At 42.2% G+C, this 26,074-nt stretch overlaps 1 protein-coding gene across 1 annotated transcript in view; it reads left to right on the plus strand.

Moving 5' to 3' along the window:
- The window catches only part of LOC132828977 (calcium/calmodulin-dependent protein kinase type IV-like), a 147,793-nt gene that overhangs the window by 48,779 nt on the left and 72,940 nt on the right, over positions 1–26,074 (plus strand). Inside the window, exons 2-3 of the mRNA XM_060846219.1 lie at positions 5,605–5,683; positions 17,278–17,340. Coding sequence (XP_060702202.1) covers positions 5,605–5,683; positions 17,278–17,340 — 142 coding nt within the window. The remainder of the gene's footprint in view (positions 1–5,604; positions 5,684–17,277; positions 17,341–26,074) is intronic.

Raw genomic sequence — 26,074 nt, forward strand, 5'->3', positions numbered from 1 at the left:
GAAGCATAAACATTAGCGCAGATCATTTGGGATAAATGGCCTATTTTTGTGCTGTTGGTGCTATGAAATGTACCTTTTTATGGGGATGATTCATGGCTCAAACTTAACTCTGCTTGCCAGATTGCCAATGTCCAAATCGATGCCTTGAGCATATGTGGAGAATAATAGTGCATAGGAACAGAGATAGATAGATAGATAGAAAGAAAGCGAATCAAGGGTTATGTGGGAAAGGCAGGAGAGGGGACATGACCAATGCTGGATCAGCCATGATCCTGCTGAATGGTGTACCAGGCTCAAAAGGCCAAACAGCTTACTCCTGTTCCTAATTCTATGTTCTAAAGTTTGGGTGCTTGCACCAAGGGAGTGTGAATTTCCAAACTTGGTTCATGGAATCCTCTCCATAAACTCAGACTCATCAACTAAAAGCAAAATACTGTGGATGCTGGATATTTGAATCAAAAACAGAGAATGCTGGAGAAACTCAAACCAAGATAACATTTCGAATGCAGTATCACTCTTCTTCGGAACCTCCAACTCATCAAGATCGGCCTATTCTAACCTGAGCCAAATTCTTTTTACTTATCACTCTCTCTGCCAACTAACTTTGATTAAGCAGCATATCAAATTCAAAATTCTGATTTTTATATTCAAATCCCTGTATGACTTCAACATTCACCATCTCTTTAATGAGGATTTTGTACTTAAAATCCCCATGAACAACCACAACAGGATGTTGGTTCTTACTCTGTCCTTTGGAAAATATCAACATCCAACAATATCAGCTCAAGCTGTAATTGGGCTTAGGCATTGAGCTGGAATCCACTGTTTCTCACTGACAGGCAAAATTGCTTTGAATTAAGCCTAGTTGACATTAATAAGTTCTGAAAATTTAGTTAGAGAGAGCGAGAGCAAAATGAGATGATATTATTAAATAACAATTCCCAGAAGTATAAGAATTAACTATCTTGTTTTTCTTTTATTAATTTTATTTTCCAGATGGCTTTTTAGTTGATAATAGAACAGAAATACCAAACCAAGCTTTCAGTAAAAATCTCTGAATGTCCAGAAGGCACAATTTAAGCATTATTCTCAAAATGCCCTTATTTAACCTTCCTCACAATTTTCCATCATGATATTATCCAGCCTAAGACATTGCTTGCAGTTGATTTGTTTTTACAAAATCATGTTCAAATCTGCTTATGGATAATACCATGGCTAAATCCAAACTTTGATTGCTAAACATTCACAATGACCAAAGCTTTATAATGAAGTGTTATTTGTAACCATTTATTAAAGAAACCACACTAAAATTGCCCTGGAAATTCAACCTCAAAATTGCAGTTTGTCCCATGCTATACAGACCTCCCTCACATTCAATGTATGGTATCCAAGGAACACGCACTAATCTCAAAGTGTGCTGTCTGACCAGAGTTGAAGCCCAAAAAACTGGTATGCATTTCCCATGGCTGAGACTGATGCAAATGAGGCACGAGTGCTGCTATTTCTCAGCAGGCTGATTTTCAAGCCCATTTCACCGCCAACCTACCTGCTCTAGTCTGCAGCACACTAGCCCAATAAAGGATACATGTCATGAATCAGATATAGGAAAATATAGATTAGATTAGATTACTTACAGTGTGGAAACAGGCCCTTCGGCCCAACAAGTCCACACCGATCCGCCGAAGCACAACCCACCCATACCCCTACATTATCCCTTACCCCTTACCACTATGGGCAATTTAGAATGGCCAATTCACCTGACCCGCACATCTTTGGACTGTGGGAGGAAACCGGAGCACCCGGAGGAAACCCACGCAGACACGGGGAGAACGTGCAAACTCCACACAGTCAGTCGCCTGAGTCGGGAATTGAACCCGGGTCTCCAGGCGCTGTGAGGCAGCAGTGCTAACCACTGTGCCACCGTGCCGCCCATATACTCCTCCCTAAAGTCCTAAACATGAGCAGATCCAAATTCCTACACTATTAACAAGACCCAAATCATTCTTTAACGCTAATGCAGGGTGAACAAACTGTCAGTGTCAGGACACATGTGGGCTCATCTCTCACAGCCTGCCCCTTCAAGCCCAGGCAATTCTGTCCTCTTGTCCTATAATAGTCAATTTTCTTCTACGTACACCTGATAAGAGGATGTAGCGTACCTACAGATCTACGAATTGTTTGTAAACATCTGGTGAGGTTAAAATAAAGATTAACACTGACAAAAATATTTTCAACCAGTGCCCCACACTGGTATGATTGTTAAGTGACTGGTGGCTGCTGTGAAATTTGCATGAGCTGAAGGCTCATCCTAACAGCTATTACAAATGCAAGTCAGTAGTGTTTTATGACAAAGCTCCAGGGAATTACTGTCAGATAAAATGTGGGCAGAGACTTAGGTTTTAATTCATTGGCTCTGCCGAAGGTCAGGAACAGAGCCAGATGGGACCTGAAAATTGAGGCCAGCGGCATTCCAGTTTCCTAATCTCCTTCCCAAGAGCAGACATTTGGTCTAAAGGATCATGGATTCAGCAAAACCTCTCCCCACCTTGCACTGAAAATGGAATTCTAGTTCAGACCAGTGCAGTGATTGTAAAAAAGGTCAGCCAGGTGGATTTCATTGGATATGAGCTCCTTGATTGGAGTTGTTGACCTGGTCCATTCAGGGACCCCTGGCTGGCAAAGGTAAACAGGAATGGCAGAGATTCTGCTCACTACAGGAGTTCTGTTCTGAGCTTTCTGAGTCAGTGTCATGTATTTTGCGTGTGTGGCTCAGTGACAGGATACCAGTCTTTGTGGAGTTTTTCCAACCAGTACCAGTCCTTTCCAACTTTAACTGTGTGTTAACTTCCTGCCAAAAGGTGGGCAAGTAATTAAGCTTCTTAAGAGCCATGTCAACAATAATATTAAGGCCTGGCTGAGACCTTCCAGTCATCCTCCGATATTTACCCTAGTCTGTGCTATTTGAGTGTTGTGAGCTTGCACATTTGGCAAAGGCTATAACTAGCATTGTTGCCTCATTAAAGGATAAACCCTAAACAAAGAGTTGTCAGTATGAAAAATGCTAATTAGTACCTGGATTCCACTTTGCATATTCCACTATTATTTCGTGATATATTCTAATGGGACCTGAGAAGATACATTCTTGGGCATCCCTCCATGAACAGGCATTCTCTTTCACCTTCTCATTCCAAATCTTTCATTTTCAAACTATCTTTTTATTATCCCATTAGTTTCTCTTTGTCTACCTCTGATTTTCTCTCTTTTTCTTCCTCTGATTTTTGTGTATTTATTGAATTAAATTGTTCAAGGAGTGACCTGGTGTAATTTGTTTAAGCTATCCCACCAGAGACAAAGAATAACCTGAATACAGAGATAAAACCTATCTATGATATTTGGAGAAGTGGCTAATCTTACTCATGGGACGCATGGTTATTTATAATCCTTGATGAGCCTTGTGGAACAGAGGATTGCACATGAGCTACTTTCTTAACACAAGGCAGAAAAGCTTAATATTGCTGGGCAGCAACCATCATCTTCAGCTGTGCATTATGTAACTTAATTTGTAGGGGTTCAGTCTGTTAATGAATCACTGAAAATCTGCTCATCCTGATTCTGGTGTAACTGTCAGATCATGCCCACTGCAACAATTATTTCCACCCTGAGCCATGACTTTGCAATATTGTCAGGAGAACACTTTATTTGCACATCAGCGGATGCTGGAGATCTGAAATAAAACGGAAAGTATAGAGAATCTCAGCTGGAGAAACTCAATAGGTCTGACAGGATTTGTGCAGAAATTCGACCACTTGTAATGACAGAAATATCTCCAGCGCTCATGTACCCCACGCAGTTGAATAATTTGATATCCTCACCTACTGTTGAGAAATGCAGGTGCAGTTCCAATGTAGCTAAAATCCCATTCAATTTCTTTGCAGACCACAATAAGAAGTCGATGCAAGTATAGTTTCAAGGCTTACTCCCTTTTAATTGGGTTTGAAATCTGCCACGCTCATGTTGATTGTAAGTCTCAAACTTCAGTTCTGAAAATGTGTTGCTGGAAAAACACAGCAGGTCAGGCAGCATCCAAGAAGCAGGCAAATCGACATTCAGGATTCCTGAAGAAGGGCTCATGCCCAAAACGTCAATTCTCCTGCACCTTGGATGCTGCCTGACCTGCTGCGCTTTTCCAGCAACACATTTTCAGCTCTGATCTCCAGCATCTGCAGTCCTCACTTTCTCCTCAAACTTCAGTTACCCAAGTTTAAACTTGCTTTAACTTAGATTGGGTTTATACCCAAGTACTGAATTAGCTTTAATTACACATAAAGCAATAAGTTCAGTTGTAGGTGGCTGTACTTGGTGAACTGTTTGATCAATATAAATTCAGTTAAATTAACCTTTATTCAGTCACCAGCCTTGTACAGGTCATCTGTTCTTCTAAATTACATAGATTGTCTCAACAAGATAGCTAAAGCATCTAAATCTTTACTGCCTGTCCCATGGCTTGATAATGCTAATCTGTACTCAAAACACATTATTCAGATCAAATACAGCCTCTGAAGTGCCAAGGACTTTTTAATGCTAGCAGTATAATTTTCAGCTATTATAATTCTGCTTTAATTTTTTTTGTGTTCTATCTCTCTTACTAGTAGGGATAAAAGTCTGACTGTGTGCTTTTTCTGTCAAAGCAGGAGCTGATATATAGCTTTGTAATGACAGGAGCATTTAATAACCAGTCACTGAAGCACTTTTTTTAAGCCCACAAAGTCCAATTTAAGGTTGATTTAAAGCCAATGGAAACTTCTAAAACAAAATGTTTGTCTCACATTTAAATATAATGGCAGAGTACTTTGTGAAATACGTTCAAAAAGTATAAGTAATATATATACGTATGTGAGTATTCACATGGTGTCTAGTTTTCTAATTGAAACTAATAAAAAAATGGATTATACTATGTTAAGTCCTATTTTTTGAGCTTAACCCAATTTGAACTTTGTTTGCTATTTTAAAGTGTATAACCTCATTTTCCATCATCTTCCCACAGTTCTCAGATACATAAATTTCAAAGCATGCATTATTACTGTATAATATTAGCACTGAACCTGTTAGCTCATTTATGTTAAATTATTTTTACAACAATTAGGATCTCCATTAAAATAGTTGACAAAAGAATTGCGCGCAGATGCATCAGTCATTACTTGCAGCGTGTTACAAATGCAATTTGAACTGTTGGAAGGATTACATAAAAATATTTTTTAATATGGAAACATTGGAAATTGGTTTTCAAATAATAATTGATGAATAATTGATAAATATGTATTTCTGGGGGGAAAGATAACAGAATGGAAAATAACTCTGCAATAAATGACAATGGGATTCCCTTTTCAGGGAACTACATGAAAATGTTTACTTTGTCTCTGGAGCTCAAAAGTGAAGAATATTGGTTCCTGTCCTGTCAATGGAAAATTGGATGTGCATTTCATCCTCCAGGATTGCTCATAAACTTTGATTAAATGATGAAAACAATGCTGTACTGTAATGAAGCTGCACAATGATTCTTATTGGTTTGGGATTATTTTCTTCTGGCTTTTCTTTCTCTCATAGGGGTGCAACATCTGTTGTGTACAGATGTCAAGAAAAGCGAACCCAGAAACAATATGCTGCAAAGGTCCTGCAGAAAACAGTAAGTGAAAGTTTGAGTAGATTGAAGCTGATAGTGTGCTTGTACTGTATTGGCGTGTCAATGATTGCAGGTCTTGGATTACTACTGACATTCACAAGGATTAGTGACCAAAATTTTGGACAGTCAATGCAGCAAGGTCTTGCAATCACCTCCAGGAGAGTGACTGCCTCCTGTGGCCAAGTAATTATACTGAGTTGCTGCAGTATATAACTAACCCTGTATCACAAAGCAGAGTAATATTATGATCTGAGATTGCAGAAGCAAACACTATCTCACTGTCAGATTTCAGAACTGTGTGTGGCATGCACACATGGAGAATAACAGTCTTTCAATTTTGGAGTCAGCCTGTATGGATCTGAAACTAGGTGGCAAAATGTAAGTGAGAAATACATTGTTTACTATTTCTCTGAGATAGAGTTGAACAAAATGATACATGCTTGACTTTACACTGATTCAGAACATTTCACAGTAATTGCTGTAAGTTTTGTTAGCTTATCAGTCTGGAGAATTGTGAGGTAACAAATTCAGGAAAACTGATAAGGTGAGGAAATGCACAATAAATGACTGGATATTTAAAAGTGTATTGTAATAGAGGGATCGAGGAGTGCAGATCCTGAAGGTGGCTGGACAGTTGGATTATGTACTCAAGAATGCATTCAGAATACTTGCCTCTATTAACCAAGTTTGAAGGAAGATGAGAGGTTATGGTACAACTTTGTAAAACCTTATACACATTTAGCAACAGAAAGAGACATGTGCAGTTCCAGTCATTGCACTGAAGAAAAGATGTGATTGCTCAAGAGATGGTGTTGGGGAGATTTACAGGGTTGTTCCCGAGACTAGAGAACTTTAGTTAGAAAGAAAGATTGGATAAGATTAGGGTAGTTTTCTTTGGAACAGAGGAAGCGGAGAGAAGACCTAATTGAAGTGTCCTAATTGAGGGTCCAGATAGAAAGGCCTTATTCCCAGTTTTTTATAACCAAGGGAAAAGATTTAGGATAACATAGAACAATACAGCACAATACAGTCCCTTCAGCCCACAATGCTGTGCCGAGCACTTATATTAATCTAAGATCAATCTAACCTATACACCCCTCAGTTTACTGCTGTCCATCTGCTTGTCTGGGCGGCATCCGGACTCATGAGTCCTGAAGAAGGGTTACACCTGAAACATTCACTTCTCCACCTCCTGATGCTGCCTGGCTTGCTGTGTTCTTCCAGCTTCCTGCCTGTCTACTTTGGATTCCAAAATCTGCAGTTTTTTTTTGTCTCTGTCCTTGTACCTGTCCAGCAGTCGCGTAAAGCAGTTTAGGGCGGCACGGTGGCACAGTGGTTAGCACTGCTGCCTCACAGCGCCTGTAGACCTGGGTTCAATTCCCGACTCAGGCGACTGACTGTGTGGAGTTTGCACGTTCTCCCCGTGTCTGCGTGGGTTTCCTCCGGGTGCTCCGGTTTCCTCCCACAGTCACAAAGATGTGCGGGTCAGGTGAATTGGCCAAGCTAAATTGCCCATAGTGTTAGGTAAGGGGTAAATGTAGGGGTATGGGTGGGTTGCGCTTCGGCGGGTCGGTGTGGACTTGTTGGGCCGAAGGGCCTGTTTCCACACTGTAAGTCTAATCTAATCTAAATGTCCCTAATGTCTCTGACTACTACCACCGCTGACAGTACAATCCACACACCCACAACTCTCTGCATAAAGAATCTACCTCTGACATCTTCCCTATGCCTTCCTTCAATCACCTTAAAATTACGACCCCTCGTGACAGCCATTTCTGGCTATCCAATCTATCTATGCCTCACGTTACCGTGTACACCTCTGTCAAGTCACCACTCTTCCTTCTTCTCTCCAGTGTGAAAAGCCTTAGCTCAAATCAACCTCTCTTCATTAGACAAGACCTCCAATCCAGGCATCATCCTGGCAAATCTCCTCTGCACCCTCTCTAAAGCATCTACATCCTTCTAAATTAACCTGACCAGAATGGGACACAATATTCCAAGTGTGGTCTAACCAGGGTTTTTATAAAGCTGCAGCAAAAGTTTATAACTGTCAAACTCAATCCCCCTGTTAATGAAAGCCAAAATACCATATGCCTTCAATCACTTCACACTTACCCAGGTTGAACTCCATCTGCCACTTCTAAGCCCAGCTCTGCATCCTGTTGTAGCCTGTAACAGCCCTCAACACTATCTACAACAATGCTGACCTTTGTGTCATCAGCAAACTTACTCACCCACCCTTCCACTTCTTCATCCAAGTAATTTATAAAAACTACAAAGAGTATAGACCAAAGGACAGATCCCTGCGGGACACCACTGCTCACTAAGCTCCAGGCAGAATACTTTCCATCCACTATTACTCGCTATCCTACTTTGGCCAGCGAATTCTGTATCCAGAGAGTCAAATTTCCCTGTATCCCATACCTCCTAACTTTCCGAATGAGCCTACCGTGGGGAACCTTATCAAAAGCCATACTGAAATCCAAGTACACCACATCAAACTGCTCGACCTTTGTCAACTTGTCACGTCCTCAAAGAAATCAATAAGGCTAGTGAGGCATGACCTGCCCCTCACAAAGCCATGCTGATTACCTTTCATCAAACTGTTTTTCCAAATACTGCAATCATAAATCCTATCACTCAGAATCCTTTCCAGTACCTTGCTTACTACAGATGTAAGACTTACTGACCTTAATTCCCAGGGATTTCCCTATTCCCTTTCTTGAACAGAGGAACAGCATTCACATCCATCCAATCAGCCAGTACTTCTCCCGTGGAGAGTGAGGATGCATAGAGTATCACCAGAGGCACAGAAATCTCATTCCTCATAACCTTGGATATAGGCGGTCTGGCCCTGATCCACATCTATCTTGATGCTTCCCAGAATTTCCAGCACATCCACTTCCTTAATATCAATCTGTTCAAGCCTATTAATCTGGACCGTTTTCACTATCAAAACGGTCCCTCTCTCTGGTGAATATTGAAACAAAAAACTCATTTAGGGCCTTCCCTATTTCTTCAAATTCCAGGCATACGTTCCCTCCACTATTCCTGATCGGCCCTCCCCCCTCTCTAATCATTCTCTTATACCTCACATGCGTGTAGAACGCCTTTGGGTTTTCCCTAACCCTTCCCACCAAGGTTTTCTCGTGCCCCCTCCTAATTCTCCTCAGTCCATTTCTGAGTTGTTTCCTTGCTACCCTGTAATCCTATAAAGCTGTGCCAGATCCTTGCTACCTCAACCTTGTTGTGAATGAGAACTTTGAGGAGCCAGGAAACAGGCTTGAACAGATTGAAATTGAAGAAGTTCATGTGCTGGAAATTTTGACAAACATTAAGATTGATAAGTCCCCAGGGCCAGACCAGATTTATCCTAGGTTCCTCTGGGAAATGAGAAAGGACATTGCTAAGCCGCTGGAAGATCTTTGCTTCCTCACTCTCCGCAGGAGTCATACCAGAGGACTGGAAGCAGGTGAATGTTGTCCCTCATTTCAAGAAGGGTAATAGGGAAATCCCTGGCAATTATAGACCAGTCAGTCTTACGTCCGTGGTCAGCAAGATTCTGGAAAGAATTCTAAGGGATAGGATTTATGACTCCAGTATTTGGGATCCAGTTCTGGCCTCTCTGTGATAGGAAAGATGGAGACGGTGCAAAGAAAACCAGGATGCTGCCTGGACTGGATGGCTTGTCTTACAAAGAGAGGTTGACTAAGCTCAGACTTTTCTCTCTGGAGAGAAGGAGGAGGAAAGGTGACCTGATTGAGATGTACAAGGTAATGAGAAGCATGGATAGAGTCAATAGCCAGTGACTTTTCCCCAGGGCAGGATTGACTGCCACAAGGGGTCATAGTTTTGAGGTGTTAGGAGGAAGGTATAGAGGAGATGTCAGAGGTAGGCTTTTTACACAGAGAGTTGTGAACACAGTGGTGGTGATGGAAGCAGAGTCATTTGGGACATTTAAGCGATTGCTGGATATGCATATGGACAGCAGTGAATTGAGGGATACGTAGGTTAAGCCAAAGGGCCTGTTCTGTACTGTACTTTTCTACATTCTGTTCTAACCTTAAGTAAGCTTCCTTCTTCCTTTTGATGAGAAGCTCCACTTCTCTTGTCATCCTTCTCCTTCACCTTACCATTCCTTGCCTGTCTCAGTGGGACAAAGTTATCCAACACTCGCAGCAAGTGCTCCTTAAACAGCCTCCACATTTCTGTGTGCATTTCCCATAGAACAATTGATCCCAATTTATACTCCATAGCTCCTGTTTAATAGCAGTATAATTTCCCCTCTCCCATTTAAATACCTTCCCATACTGTCTGTTCCTATCCCTCTCCATGGCAGTTGTGATCACTGTCACCGAAATGCTCTCGCATTGTGAGATCTGGCGCCTGGCCTGGCTCATTGCCTAGCACCAAATCTAATATGGCCTCCCCCTTTGTCAGCCCTTTCTACATATGGCAGGAGTTTTAGAGTGCATTAGAGGGATATTTTTTCACCCAGAGTCATCAGCATCTGAAAGTCCTTCCTTATAACTCTTACGACATTTAAAAAGTAGTTGAATATGTATTTGAAGTTTGTAATCGACAAGACGATGGACCGAAATCTAGAAAGTGGGATTAGGCTAGATAGCTCCTTGTCAGTTAGTGTAGAGCTGATGAACCAACAGCTATATTTTACACTGTAGATTTCTAGAGTTTAATACCATAGTCTCGGAGATTTATAAATTATTTTTCTTTCTCCCTGACTTCCACTGTCCAAGCATCTGAGTCAGCATAAGGCTGTCCAATTGAAAACGTTGAGTTTTACCTTCCTGCAATCTTGCTAGGTCAATCCTCTTTCCATATCAGGCCCTTGAGTTTTGAATATATTGATGGAACATTAAATATCCAAAGCCAAGCCAGGCACAAAAACCACAAGATACATTATGCTATTTTAGTACTCCGGATGCTATGGCTGCAAAATAGAACTGAGCTGAACTGACACTGACTAGACGATAGCAAAAGAGAATGGAGGTGAAAAAGAAATAATCTCGTTTGATTTTTCCTTGCTGTAACAAATATAGTTTTGAAGTACTATTATTATTTAGACAAAGACAATAACTATTTGTGTACAGCTATATGCCACAAGTGAGAAGAACAGACCCGTTTTTGGGTAGTGTTTGTTCAGCATAACATTTCTGGACAACGGAAGAACTCCCTGGTCTTTGAATACGACAGGATCTTTAAAATCCCCTTGAACCATTAGAACTGGTGAACAGGATGTTGATTTCAGCTCTATAATAGAGCACACCCTGTGTGCAGTACTGAACATATTAATCAGGATTATGGGCTAAAATGATGGAGTGGGACTTAACTCCAAAAATTGGGAGAAAGTGAGGACTGCAGGCTAAAGGTGTAGCCATGGGCACCTGTATGGGCCCCGGTATACATGCCTCTTCATCGGGTACTGGAACAGTACATCTTCCGCAGCTACACCAGCACCATTCCCCACCTTCTCTTCTGCATAATAGATGACTGTATCAGTGCCACATCGTACCCCTGGGGAGGAGGTTGAACAGTTCATGAACTTCATGAACCCCTTCCACCCTACCTCAAGTTCACCTGGACCATCTCGGACACCTCCCTCCCCTTCATTGACCTCTCCATTCTCCATTTCCAGTGACCGACTCAACATTGACATCTACTTCAAACCCACCAACTCCCAGCTACTTGGACCACACTCGTCTCACCCTATCTCTTACTCCCAATTCCTCCGCCTCCACTGCATCAGCTCCCAAGAAGACCAATTCCACCATAGTTGAAAATGTGTTGCTGGTTAAAGCACAGCAGGTCAGGCAGCATCCAAGGAATAGGAAATTCGACGTTTCAGGCATAAGCCCTTCATCAGGAAGGGCTTATGCCCGAAAAGTCGAATTTCCTATTCCTTGGATGCTGCCTGACCTGCTGTGCTTTAACCAGCAACACGTTTTCAACTGTGATCTCCAGCATCTGCAGACCTCACTTTTTACCCCAATTCCACCATAGAACAACCCAGGCGGTCTACTTCTTTAAGGATGACAATTTCATCTCCCACGTGGTCAGCGATGTCCTCTAGTGCACCTCCTCCCTCGAACCCCACTCCTCCAATCTCAACAAGGACAGAACTCCCCCGGTTCTCACCTTCCAACCCACCAACCTTCGGATACAATGCATCATCCTCTGCCATTTCAGCCACATGCAGACATATATTTCCCTTCCCACCTCTATCAGCATTCCGCAGAAATCATTCACTCCTTCTCTCCCTTGTCAGGTCCATGCCTCCCACCACCCCACTGTCCACTTCCCTTTCCACCACAGGAAGTGTAAAACCTGTTCCCACACCTCTTCCGTCCCTCCATACAAGGCCCTAAAGAATCCTTCCACATCCAGCAGAGATTTTCCTGCACCTCCACACACGTCACCTTCTGTGTCCGTTGCTCTCAAAGTGAGCTCCTCTACATCGGGGAGACATGACACAAATTTGCTGAACGTTTCAGAGATCATCTCTCGAACACACAGATTAAACAACCCACCGCCATGTGGCCAAACATTTCAACTCCCCCTCCCACTCTGTCAAGGACATGCAATTCCTGGGCCTCGTCCACTGTCAGATTCTAGCCACCCAACGCTTGGAGGAAGAACGCCTCATCTTCCACCTTGGGAAACTCCAACTACACGGGATCAATGTTGATTTCACCAGGTTCCTCATCTCCCCTCCTCCCACCTTATCCCAGATCCACTCATCCAATGTGGCACCACTCTCTTGATCTGCCCTACCTGTCCATCTTTTTCCCCACCTATCCACTCCACCCTCTCCTCTGACCTATCACCATCACCCCCCACCTTCATCTACCTATTGCATTCCTAGCTACCTTCCCCCCAGCCCAACCCCTTCCCATTTATCTCTCAACCCCTTTGGGCCACCCACACGTTCCTGATGAAGAGCTCATGTTCAAAACGTTGACTCTCCTGATTCTGGGATGCTGCCTGACTGGCTGTGCTTCTCCAGCACCACACGTTTTGACTTAAATCCAAAAGTTGTCAACTTGGAGTATTGGCTGTGCTGAAATAATATTTGAATGCTAAAATTTGTTTTCCATGGCATATTATCATGAGCTGAAAAGGAAATCTTGTTCATTATCTAGATTTTCTAAGCATCCAGCCCCAGTAGTTAGTGACAGAGTCAGCCAAAATGTTGGCATCACAATTATCACATGTATTCCTCACCTCCACACGACCGGTTTCAAAAGTTTGGGATTTCATGTTAATCCATTATTACGTACTAAATAAATTGTGCAGAACATGAAAATTTGGGGAAAGATTTTCTTTAAAAATCCAATGGCTTTATGCTGATACGTTCTCTAATTATTGCCAAATTATTATTTGTATGATGTAAGTAAGTGGGAATTAGCCCTGTCAGATTGTGTTTTGAGTGAGTTCATACAAATTTTATGTACCTGTAAAAACAAAACATTTAAACGTAGGTTACCAATCAAACATCACAGTTTGATTAAATACTTGTTACTCCTCCTCTTATGCCACAATGTCAAGTGTGAAGGCACCATTCCATAGATATGATAACAGCTTGTCTGTGCAATATTCCTCCATTCCTGATGAAGGGCTTATGCCCGAAACGTCGAATTTCCTATTCCTTGGATGCTGCCTGACCTGCTGTGCTTTAACCAGCAACACATTTTCAACTGTCTGTGCAGTATATCAGCCTTGGCAAAATTCTGCAGACAACAGTTACCAAAAGTAAAGCTGATTGACAAGTCATTTGCATTCTGTGCCATGGATTTTTAAAGGTGATGTATAAAAAGCTGAAGTACAGTTTCAAACCTAAAACCTCCATTGATAAATTCAAGTGAGTGACATGAACTACAACTGCTGCTTGGAGCTATTACTGCCAGGAGGCATACAGTCATGGTATGCCACTCTGATCTATCCTGACCACCTACTCTCTGATAACTGCTGTAGCAACAACTGTGTGACATCTGTCATCCAACCAGGCCTAAATCCACCTACCTTTCTGCTGCTGTCCACTTTGCTTCATTGAAGAGGTCTCCATAGTTTTTAGCTGATTAAATTGCCAAAATACTGATATTTTCTGTTATCATTCTTTTTGCTTTTGCAATTTCAAGTGTTAGTCTATTACACATCTATATGATCATTTAATATGGTTACATGTTTTGACAGTGCTGTCTATTTTTTGTTACTGCTAAAAATATTCTTAAATTGCATCTCTCACATAATTATTTTACATAAAATAACATGCGTGGAGGGAAAAGCTGATCTGGATACCTGGTTTTCCCAAAGATTTTTCAGGCCTGCATTTCCAAAGAAATAAGGTAATGCTCATCGCCACCAGAAAAATTCTGAACCCAGTAACATGAAATTTAAAACATTAACGTTGAAAGCATCTTGTCCAAATCCTTGTAGACAAAGGTGGTAATTCTACTGACCCTAGAACCATAAACTGGGAGAAAGATTAACCAGTAAATTGTCAGGAAAGTTCCCTGACACAGTGGTGCTGAGGTTGTTTCCCAGCAACAGTTTGACTGCCGGCACAGACGAGTGTCAGACTGGTGGTGGGCAGGTATAGTGATTGGTACTAGGTTGACCTCATTAACTACAGTGTCCTTGATTGGTCCAAGTTAATAATTCCAATCAGGAAAGCCTTGGCTGACCAAAATAACCAGGAGATTAGAACCTCCTCAGTCGCCTTGACATGCCCATTTGCCACCAAGTGGTGGGGATCCCCAGTGGAGAGGTCGCTACACAGAAGTCCTCCCCCTTTGTCTCAGGGATCTGAGGTGGAGGGTGCTGCACGCAATAGTCCCCTTCAACCGCAGGTTGCAGTTGTTCACAGACTCCCAGCCCAACTGTTTGTTCTGTGGTGTTGTGGAGTCAGTGGACCATGTATATATTGGGTGTGGGTGCTTGCACTCCCTTTTTGATTTTCTAAAATACTTCTCCTCTGTTTTTGGTTGCACTTCAGTCTCACACTCCTGATCTTTGGGCACCTGGTGCAGCTGGGGGAGGGTAGGTCAGAGGATCTCCTCGTCAGTCTGCTCCTGGGCCTGGCCAAACTGGCCATAAACAGGCCCAGACAGTGGGCCATGTGGGGGTCGTTAGCCCATTTGCCTGCCCCTGTTCCGTGGTTATGTCAGAGCCCGAGTGTCCCTGGAGAAGAAGTACACTGTGTATACCAAACCCCTCGAGATTTTCAGGAAAAGGTGGGCACCACAAGGAGTGGAGTGTATTATTTCCCCCTCCAACTCTATTTTGATTTAATCCCTGCGCTCCTTTTCCCTGTTTGATCATGCACTATTGCCCTTTGATGTGAAGGGCACTGCTTGTCACTGGCCACCCGGGTGTTTTCTCTCTTCCTGGTGTTGGAATATAAATAAAGGTTCACACACTTGTTGCTTTTCACTGTGTTCGACACCTGCACACACACAACACGGGTGCTGGGGAAAAGCAAGCAGTTAGGCGGTAGTGTGGGAATAAACGGGGGAAGACAAAATATAGAATCTCCTCAGTTGAGGATTGATTCTGAGCTGGTTGGCCACAGCTGGTGTACTGCGCGCGAGTAAATAAAGGATGACTTGGTGATGGGATTACCTCTATGCGATTATTTCAACAGGCAATTTGAATAACTAATCAAATAATTCACGAAAGAACTGCAGATGCTGTAAATCAGAAACAAGAAAAGAAATTGCTGACAAAGCTCAGCAGGTCTGGCAGCATTTGTGCAGAGAAATCAGATTAGATTAGATTCCCTACAGTATGGAAACAGGCCCTTCGGCCAAACAAGTCCTCACTGACCCTCCGAAGAGTAACCCACACGGACCCATTCCCCTACCCTATATTTACCTCTGACTAACGCACCTAACACTGTGGGCAATTTGGCGTGGCCAATTCACCTAACCTGCACAACTTTGGACTGTGGGAGGAAACCAGAGCACCTGGAGGAAACTAACGCAGACACAGGGAGAATGTGCAAACTCCACACAGACAGTCACCCAAACTGGGAATTGAACGTGAGTCCCTGGCGCTATGAGGTAGCAGTGCTAACCACTGAGCCACCATGCCAGAATTAACCTTTTGGCCCAGTGTACCTTCCTCTGAACCTGCTGAACTTTACCAGCAATTTCTGTTCTTGAATCACTAACTGTCGAATTAACCACCATTTTCCAGTAGCCAGAGTGTCTGCCAGCTGCATTGAGATAGCTTCTCAGGGGTTAGGGAGGGAAATGGCATCAGAGTGTAAAGCTTAGGGAGGAGCTGGCTGGCAGCAAATTCTGCCTCACAGCCCTAAAACAACCTTTGTCGGTATTTTTCCTTTCATCAGCCAAGTCAACAGTATTTTTTAAAATATAAATTCCCACTGCATTTGAATTAGGTATGTATACAGTTTCAGTGTTTAAAAGACATTTAAATAAGTTCTTTTAATTTACTCATATGATGTGGACATGTCTGGCTGGATCAGTCTATATTGCCCATTCCTAATTGCCCAGAGGGTGGTTAAGATTTAACCACATTGCTAGGGATCTGGACTCTCATGTAGACCAGACCAGGTAAAGATGGCAGATTTCCTTCTCTAAAGGACATTAATGAGCCATATGGGTTTTTCCTGATGATCATCAATGGCTTCATGATCACCATTAGACCCTTAATTCCAGATTCTTCAATGAATTCAATTCCCACCATCTGCTGTGGCAGGATTTGAACCTGGATCCCCAGAATATTAGCTTAGTTTAGCAATATTATCAAGATAATGGATGAGAAATGTTTGGAGGGATATGGCCCATAGGCAGGTGAAACTAGTTTGGGATTATATGAACTAGCTGGACCGAAGGATCTGTTTCCACGTTGTATGACTCTCTAAATGACCTCATGTCTTCCAGCCTGTCTCAGCAACAACCACCTTTCGCAATGGTACTGCTCAAGTTCCAGAGCTGCTGGTCTTCTCATCAGGCTTACAGCAGGGAGAGCCTGTACACAGTCCAAATTGGATGGCAGGCCAAAAGTTGGCCAACTGGGAGGCGGACATGGTTCTGCTATGCACCTCTGTGGAAATGGATCATGTCTGGCTCCAGGGGTGCAAATTCTCATCATCACTGTACCCCACCCTCTGCCAATTTCACCACCATAAACCCCTCCTTAATGTTTTTATGTAAGAGTTTAAAATGTTGTTTCAATTGTCCTTTTTCTACCAAGTTCCATCCTTTCCTGAAAGTATTGGTCTCTTGTTGGGGCATGGACCAAGAGGACTCAGACACTTGTAACTCCCTCATCCAAGCTGTATTCATTAATTGCTTGCAAACAGCCAACACTTCAATTTCTAAAAGAGCCACTTTTGTACTAATAGATGTAAGGCATTATCTAATTTTTCATTTTCTAATCAATGGATACTGAACTAAATATCATTATGACCAACAATTTTAGCATAGAAATTGAGACCTTCAAACTCTGTGACTCATCTACTAAAGTAATAAATTCATTGAGGCAACATAAGATATCTTATTGAAACCTTAGAACCATTATAATGTAATTAAAAATCCTCAATTTTATTACAGATTGATAAGAAGATTGCAAGGACTGAAATTGGAGTTTTGTTACGACTTTCTCATCCAAACATTGTAAGTGTGTCATTTATTGAACAGAGAATTCAAATGTATGTTTCCTTCACTTTCTGTAATGTTGACTATTTAAAGTCAGTTCCTGATGTTTAAACTGATGTTAATCCAATTTTGACCTTTTAAAGCATCAGCATTCAGTATTTTCAGTGAGAGGGTCTTAAATGGATTCTGTATACTCATAGACTGATTCAGTCAAATGGCCTGTTTCTGCATTGGAGATTCTGCAAGAGTTTAGTCAAAAAATCTCAGATACCTCTCACGTCAATGGAACCATCTCAAACTCCGGATTTGTTGTTTACTTGAAAGTGATTCTAGCCTGTGATTAATCCTTTTCTCAATTTATCTATCAGTGCAAGACAGTTGGAAAGTTTCAGCAAAGATGGTAATCAGCAACAGCTTCTATAATTAGTCTCAATATTTCTGGTATGGAGTATACTGTTGATTGAAACCAGTTTTGCTTCAAGCACATATGTAGATGTTTAATGTTAGAATCCCCATTGACTCTGATAATTTTTAAAAGGAAGAAATCCCACGATGCAAATGGAAAGAAACCCTATCATCAAAATTTCAATTCCTTAAACATTTGCTGTAACAAAGCAACTAAAATAATATCATTTAAACAATCAAAGATTATTTTGAATATCAAGGTAAATATCACTTTATATAATTGATACAACAAATATGTAGGTAACATAGTTACAAACACACACAACACTCCTCAGAGAGATGTGTCGCCATGTGCAATCTCAGTCTTTCCAACTCAGTCTCCAATAAACAGAACCTTCTGTAGATTTGGCCCTTGGTAGCAGTACTTTATCTGTGGTTCCAGATATGCTTAACACTGACGAGGTGCATGTGTCTGAATTCTGTAATGAGAAAACTGCTTATGTTTTGCGCAAATATTACTTAGCACTTATTAGTCTAAGACTGGATGTTACCTGGTCTTGCTGCAAATGGACACAGGCTGCATTCATATCCAAGGAGTCACAAATGGAGCTGAATGTTATGTGAAGCCCTATGTCTGATCTTAAGATGGAGGGATGATAATCAATAAAGCAGCTGAGGATGGTTGGGCCTAAAATACTAAGTTGAAGAACTCCTGCAGTGATGCTTCATTTACTCCAGTTCTGTTAGTGTTCCTTGGTGTCATACTCGGTCAAATATTGCCTGAAGGCCAAGGGCTAAAGGTCAGCTCTTTTGTCCGTGCTTGGACCAAGGATGTAACGTGGTCAACAGCTGAGTGGCCTGCAAGGAATCCAAAGTCACACTACTCAGCAAATTATCACTGAGCAATTGTCACTTGACAACATAGTCAATGATCCCTTTCATCACATTACTAATGGTTCAGATGATGATTGGAATTATCAAAGTTGTCAAGAAACTGCCACAGCTGTAGATATTAGACGAACAGGTGTTTCCAATGTTCTTGTTTACAGAAGCCACTTTCACTAATTGTGTCCTATCTCTGGACCAAGAGGCTCAAGTTCAAAGTCACTTAAAGAAGGGTATCTTGTGATGCAGTGGTAGTATCCCTATTTCTGAGCCAGGAGGTCAGGGTTCAAGTTACACCTGCTCCAGAATTGTGTAACAACAATAATAAGATAAATATACTCAAAACATCACTGTAATATCCTGGCGCAAGAATGATTTCCAAAACTACTATTTTTACACTGAATTGACTATGAATGAGCAATTTGATTAATTGTTTGATTATATAAATGCTCTGTCGAAGGAATTTTAATGTATTAGTGTTTTGGTATCAATTAATTTTCTTTCTCAGTTGTGAAGTTGTCAGTAGACAAGCATATAAGCAAACAATAAAGCACAACGTTTTCTGTCAACATGTCTCCTGAAATATGTTCATGGTTGATGCTGGGTGAATCGACATGGAAAAAGAAAGGCAAAAGATGGGGTTGATGAGTTGACTTTGGGAGATGCTAAGAGCCTATGGAGATGACAGAGAGGATAGAGAGTGTGAGGCACCACAGAAGGTAGATATACCTGACATGGGCATGCAAAGGACAATGAAGGATGGGTAGATGGGCATAGAGGATATGAAAGATCATGGAATATGGGAAAATGGGTAGAGGTTGGCATGGCGATTATGGTGGTGGCTACACAGGCATAGGTTGGCATGAAGGAGATACAGTTATGGGGTGGGTTCAGTGGTGTATGAATTGGTATGGATAAGGCATCGAGTGTGAGAGTAGTGTGAGTCATGCAGTCAGACAGCTTGAAAATGGGCCCGTTTTTTAGTCCAGCCAGTTGATGCAGAACATAATCCCAAACTAACCTAGACCCATCTGCCTCCTCCTGGCCCATATCCCTCCAAATCTTTCACATTCATTTACTTATCCAAGTGTGTTTTAAACTTTGTAATTGTGCCCACATCCACCATTACCTGAGGAAGTTCATTCCACACGTGAAATGTAGAAAATTTGCCCCTCTCTTTTTTAAATCTCTCTCCTCTCATTTGAAATCTCCCAGCCTGGGAAAAATATTCCTATTAGGGAAAATATTCATATTAATCCTACCTATACCTCATGACTTTATAAACCTCTATAAGGTCACCGGAGGAAACATGTTTAGTTTTGATCTTTAATTTTAAAAATCAAACAATATCCAGTAGCATCAGGAACTGGCACCTTTCTCCATTTTCCTTGGGTTGCTGGACTGGCTCCCAAATGAGACCACTGCCCCTAGAATGGCTACCTAAGTAAGGCGTGTGAAACAGAATAAATAGAAGTAGGAGTGATCAAGCCTACTCCATCATTCAGTGCAATCATGGCTGATCTTGGGCTTCAACTCCATCTTCCTGACTGTTCTCGGTATCCCTTGTTCAGCCAAGAGAGCCAAAATCCATCTATCTCAGCTTAAATGTATTCAACAATGGACATCCATAATCATCTTCTGCAAAGAATTCCAAAGGCTTCAACCCTTGAGAAAAGAATTGTTTCCTAATCGCATTCCAGTATGATCGGCCTGTTATCCTGAGACTGGGACCCTGTGTTTTATATTGCCAAACCAGCAGAAACCATCTACCCTATAAAACCCCTTCAGAAACATGTGTGTCTCAATGAGGTTACTTCTCAGTCTTCCAGACTCCAGAAGTCTGGAGTTTTTTTATTCGCTCATGATGTTTGGGCATCACTGACAGGCCAGGATGTATTGTCCATCTCTAGTTGCCCTTCAATAGGTGTAGTGAGCTGCCTTCTTGAACCGCTACAGTTCATATGCTATAGGTAGGGAGCTAACTACTGTGAGATAGCTATCTACTATTGACAATTCAAAGTACACAAGGGAGGTAGAGGACTTGGTGATCTGATGCAAAGATAACAATCTCTTTCTCAGTGTTGGCAAAACTAAAGAACTGATCATTAACTTCAGAAAGAAAGGTGGAGAATACACCCCCATCTACATCTGAGGTGGAGAGGGTGGATAGTATCAAGTTCCGCAGGGTGACGATAACAGGCAATCTGTCCTGGACTTCCCATGTAAATGCGAAGATAAAGAAGGCATAACAACACCTCTTCTTCCTCAGGCGGCTCAGGAAATTCAGCATGTCCATAAGGATCCTCACCAACTTATACAGATGCACCATTGAGAGTATGCAGTCCGGGTGCGTGATGGCCTGGTATGGCAACTGCTCTGCCCAGGGCTGTAAGAAACTGCAGAAGGTGGTTTGCACAGCCCTGACCATCACAGCAGCCAATCTTCCATCCGTGGTCACCAGTTACACAGCTCGCTGCCACAGAAAGGCTGTCAATATTATCAAAGACCCAACACAGCCTGGTAATGATCTCCTATAACCTCTTCTGTCAGGCAGAAGGTATAGAAGCCTGAACACATGCACCAGCTTCTTCCCAGCCATTATTAGACTGATGAATGGACTCTATAGCCTCAAATAATGCTAACCTTGCTAATGCTGTTTGTGCGCTAGTCTAAATCTGTGCAATGTAACCTGTATGCCTCTGTCTAAGTCTTGTTGATTGGTACATCTTTGCTTACTATGATTTGCTTGTACCGCTCATAAACAAAGCTTTTCACTGTACTTCGGAACACTGTCAATAAATCAATCAATCAATCAATCACTTATTAGAGATGGTCATTGCCTGGCATTTGTGCAGTGCAGATGTTACTTGCTACTTGTCAGCCCAAGCCTTGATATTGTCCAAATCTTATTGCAGTTCAACACGGACTGCTTCAGTATCTGAGGTGTCACCAATGATGCTGAATGCTGTGCAATCATCGACGAACATCCCCACTTCTGACCTTATGATGGAGAGGTCATTGATGAAGCTGCTGAAGATGGCTGGGCCTAGGTCATTACCCTCAGGAACTCCTGCAGAGGTGGCCTGGAGCTGAGGTGGTGACCTCCAACAAACACAACCATTGACCTCCGTGCTAAGCATTACTCCAGCCTGTGGAGCATTTGCCCCATTACTTTCAGTTTTGCTAGGGCTCCTTAATGCCACACTCAGTCAAATGTGGCCTTGATGTCAAGAGCTGTCACTTTCACCTGACTTCTGGAATTCAGCCTTTTGTCATGCTGGTTGGCTTACAAGTAGTCCTGTTTGGTAGCTGGGTTACTTCTTTACCAAACTGGAAACAAGATATGACCTTAGCATGTTCCTTAACATACAGAAAGAAGAAAGTATTTTTGGAATGGCAACTCTATGGTTTCAACACAATATTTGAACATGTTATTAGTTTTCATGTATAAAATTTATCATAAAGATGATTTATTGACTGCTTACGAGACCTGGTTTGATTTTGATAAAGTTAAAAGATTGAAGAAATCACGTGAAGATACATAATGGAATTCAGTTGATTATATGTAAAACTGCTGAAATTACACCTGTAAATTCCCCAAATTCTGCTAGCATTTAAGTTAGTGTGTCAAGTATCAAGGTCTGCACAGATTTCTACTTTTGACGTAAGTTAAATTTGCAGATAAACATGCACTTGTGGAACAAATGTCAGAAACACAAAAAAACTAGAAGAGCATTGTTCATCGTGTAAAGGGGGATCCTTGATGAGACAAGAGAAAATGGAGGACACCATGCTAACACATTGGCACGTCAATGCCAATTGCCATGTGTAGAACCTTGGAACAGCTTTGTGCATATAGTCAACATCAATTAGTTTTTGGAAGGAAACTTAAGGTTCCCTCAGGAATGTAATCAGTTCCCAGCTTGGGAAAAACTAGAATTGAGTGTACTTCGCAACACTTGAATGCACTGCATGCAGAAAGAAAGGCTTTCACTCGAAGCCAAACTCTCAGAATTTGGTGAACCTGAAATTTAAGATAATCGGAAATCTCACTTGGAGAGATGTGGTTTAGTATAAGAGGGAGAAAGAGGCTTGAAAAATGGAGAAACTCTAGCAGGGTTATTGGTAAAGATGGAAAAGTAATAATGGGACAACATGGGGTGCAGGTACACACTTGAAGGTTGCTTGGTATGGTAGCTGAAAATGTGTTGCTGGTTAAAGCACAGCAGGTTAGGCAGCGTCCAAGGAATAGGAAATTCGATGTTTCGGGCATAAGCCCTTCATCAGGATGAAGGGCTTATGCCCGAAGGGCTGATGAAGGGCTTATGCCCGAAACGTCGAATTTCCTATACCTTGGATGCTGCCTAACCTGCTGTGCTTTAACCAGCAACACATTTTCAGCTGTGATCTCCAGCATCTGCAGACCTCATTTTTTACCTACTGCTTGGTATGGTAACAAATTTACAGATTCTGAAGGAATGATGGACAATAACAAGGAGCCAGGTACACTTCGTACCCAAATGCTACATAGCTATGAGGATCAAACTGCTTCATTGACCGTTGTCTGATGATAGACGGATTAGTTCTAATGGACAATATGAGGCCGTTGGTCTCAAAAGTGTGTACTAAAGTCAAATGCTTTCCAGGATGGGCTGGTCACTCCAGAAATTTGATTATTATTAGAGCTTGGAAGACCAATGGACAAAGTAAAAGTAAGATAGGTATGTAGGGTTAGGAACAAGAAGTTAGGTTCCTAGATTGGAAATATAACACACAAAAATGGAAGGTAAGAAAGTGCAATGCAAGCTTAGTGGGTCTGGGAAAGAACATGATCCCAGAAAGAGATCAGGAGCCATTTTTTTTTAAAGCCTATTAATAGCTGGGATAAAGTCAAATTGTTGCTGTCCAGATAGAGGAAGAGATAGAGGCAGGTTAGATGGCATAGTTCATCAAGGACTAGAAATACAACACAAACTAGGAATATTGCCACAGAAGCCTGTGTGATGGAGATTTTTAGTGTAACTAAAAGATGAGCTGAGTAGGGCAGCACAGTGGCTCAGTGGTTAGCACTATGCCTTACAGTGCAAGGGACCCAGGTTCGATTATAGCCTTGTCTCGGGTGACTGTGTGGCATTTGCACATTCTCTCCCTATTTGTGTGGGTTTTTACCAGGTGCTCTGGTTTCTCCCACAGTCCAAAGATCTGCAGGTTAGGTGGATTGGCTACGGGAAATGCGTGGTTACGGGGAGTTAAAGGACACTGGATTGGAAATTAGGTAGAATGGATCGAGGGTTCCTTCATATTGGCAATCTTAATTGGTAAATGTTAGCCTCGTTTCTATTAATCAAAATTGAACCTCACAAAAGATGCAGTAATGTCCAAACTATGCACATAAATAGCATCTTTTTTCTTAGTGAAAATATTGGAAGAACATCGACAACCACAGGTGAGTGCTGGAAGACAGGAGGTTGGCTAACATAGTGCCACTATTTAAGAAAGGTGGTAACGAAAAACCAAGAAACTACAGACTGCTGAGCCTGACATAAGTGGTGAGCAAGTTGTTGGAGGGAATCCCAAGGGACAAGATTTATATGTATTTGGAAAGGCAAGGACTGATTACGGATAGTCGTGTCTCACAAATATGATTGAGGTTTTTGAAGTAACAAAGAGGATAGACGAGGGCACTGCAGTGGACGTGATCTATATGCTCATCAGCAAAGCTTTCAACAAAGTTCCACATAATAGACTGGTTAACAAGGTGAGATCACATGGAATACTGGAAGAACTTGGCTTGGCAAATGCGTGGTTACAGGGATCAGTACTTGGAACTATGATGTTGTGGCCATCATGGAGACATGGATTTCACAGAGACAGGAATGGTTTCTGGATGTTCCAGGGATTATATATTTTAAAAAGAACAGGGAGGAGGTTAAATGATAATGGGGGAGTAACATTGTTAATTAGAGAATGCATCACAGCTGAGAAAGGGAGGTTGTTGAAGAGGATTTGTCTACTGAGTCAGTGTGGATGGGAGTCAGTAACAGGAAAGGAGCAGTTACTGTATTGGGTATTTTCTATACATCCCCAGGTAGCACCAGAGAGATGGAAGAACAGATTGGACAGCATATCTTGGAAAGGTACAGATGTAATAGAGTTGGTGTTATGGGTGACTTCAACTTCCCCAATATTGATTGGAACCCCTCTTTAGTGCAGATGGTCTGAATGGAGCTGATTTTGTCAGGTGTGTCCAGGAAGGATTCCTGACTCAATATGTAGATAGGCCAACTGGGGGGAGGCCATATTGCATTTGGCGCTAGGCAACAAGCCAGGCCAGGTGTCAGATCTCTCGAAGGAAGGGCATTTAGAACATAGAACTTAGAACAATACAACACAGTACCGGCCCTTTGACCCATGATGTTGTACTGACATTAACAATTTACTGCCATTCATGTGCTTGTCCAGCAGTTGCTTAAATGTCCTTAATGTCTCTGACTCTACTACCACCACAGGCACTGCATTCCACACACCCACCATTCGCTATATAAACGACCTTCCTCTGACAACTCCCCTATACCTTCTTCCATTCATCTTAAAATTATGACCCCTCGTGACAGCCATTTCTGCCCTGAGGAAAAGTCTCTGGCTACCTACTCTATCGATGCCACTCATTACTTTGTACTCCTCTATCAAGTTGCCTCTCTTCCTTCTTCTCTCCTGTGTGAAAAGCCCTAGCTCACTCGGCCTCTCTTCATAAGGCAAGACCTCCAATCCAGGCAGTAGCCTGATAAATCTCTGCTACACCCTCTCTGAAACATCTACATTCTTCCTGCAATGAGGCACGCCATTGTGTTCTGCACAAGCGTGCAGAGATCGCTGTTTCCGGGAACGGCGTACCACAATGTTGTGTTCAGCAAGTATTTCTCCTTTAGTTAGTTTCTGTTTTCAGTTCCCCCTTGTGGTCCGAGACATGCAGCAGCATGACGAACAGACCACCTACATCCTGTATTCTTCAGTGGAGTCAAAAAGGGGGTAACTCCCAGGCAACGCAATGTGGAGGCTAGTATTGGGCATAATTCTCGCTGTCAAAACATTACAACATGGGTTAAGGACAGCCATAACAACGCAACAAGTGATGACAATAACAATGAACATGATGAAGGCATACAAAAGGTACGAACCCCAAGATTCACCTGTACCCACCCCGGGGGATTATAATCATGAAACTGTTTCCCTTCCTGCTGGATCTTATCAGCCTCCAAGCGGATGTGACCTACTCGGTTAGTTATATTGTCTGAGGCGTCTGGAATGTATGTGCAGCACTCGGGGCCAATAACAGCACAGGTGCCACATTGTGCTGCTAGCAAATAGTCAAGGGCCAAATGGTTCTGCAACAGAACAGTACATTAACAGGTGGCAATAACCTCAGCCGATACCTCAGAGCTGGCTGTGCTGACAGCTGCAA

Source organism: Hemiscyllium ocellatum, chromosome 28 (assembly GCF_020745735.1).
Source record: "Hemiscyllium ocellatum isolate sHemOce1 chromosome 28, sHemOce1.pat.X.cur, whole genome shotgun sequence".
In the NCBI taxonomy this organism is placed as follows: Eukaryota; Metazoa; Chordata; class Chondrichthyes; order Orectolobiformes; family Hemiscylliidae; genus Hemiscyllium; species Hemiscyllium ocellatum.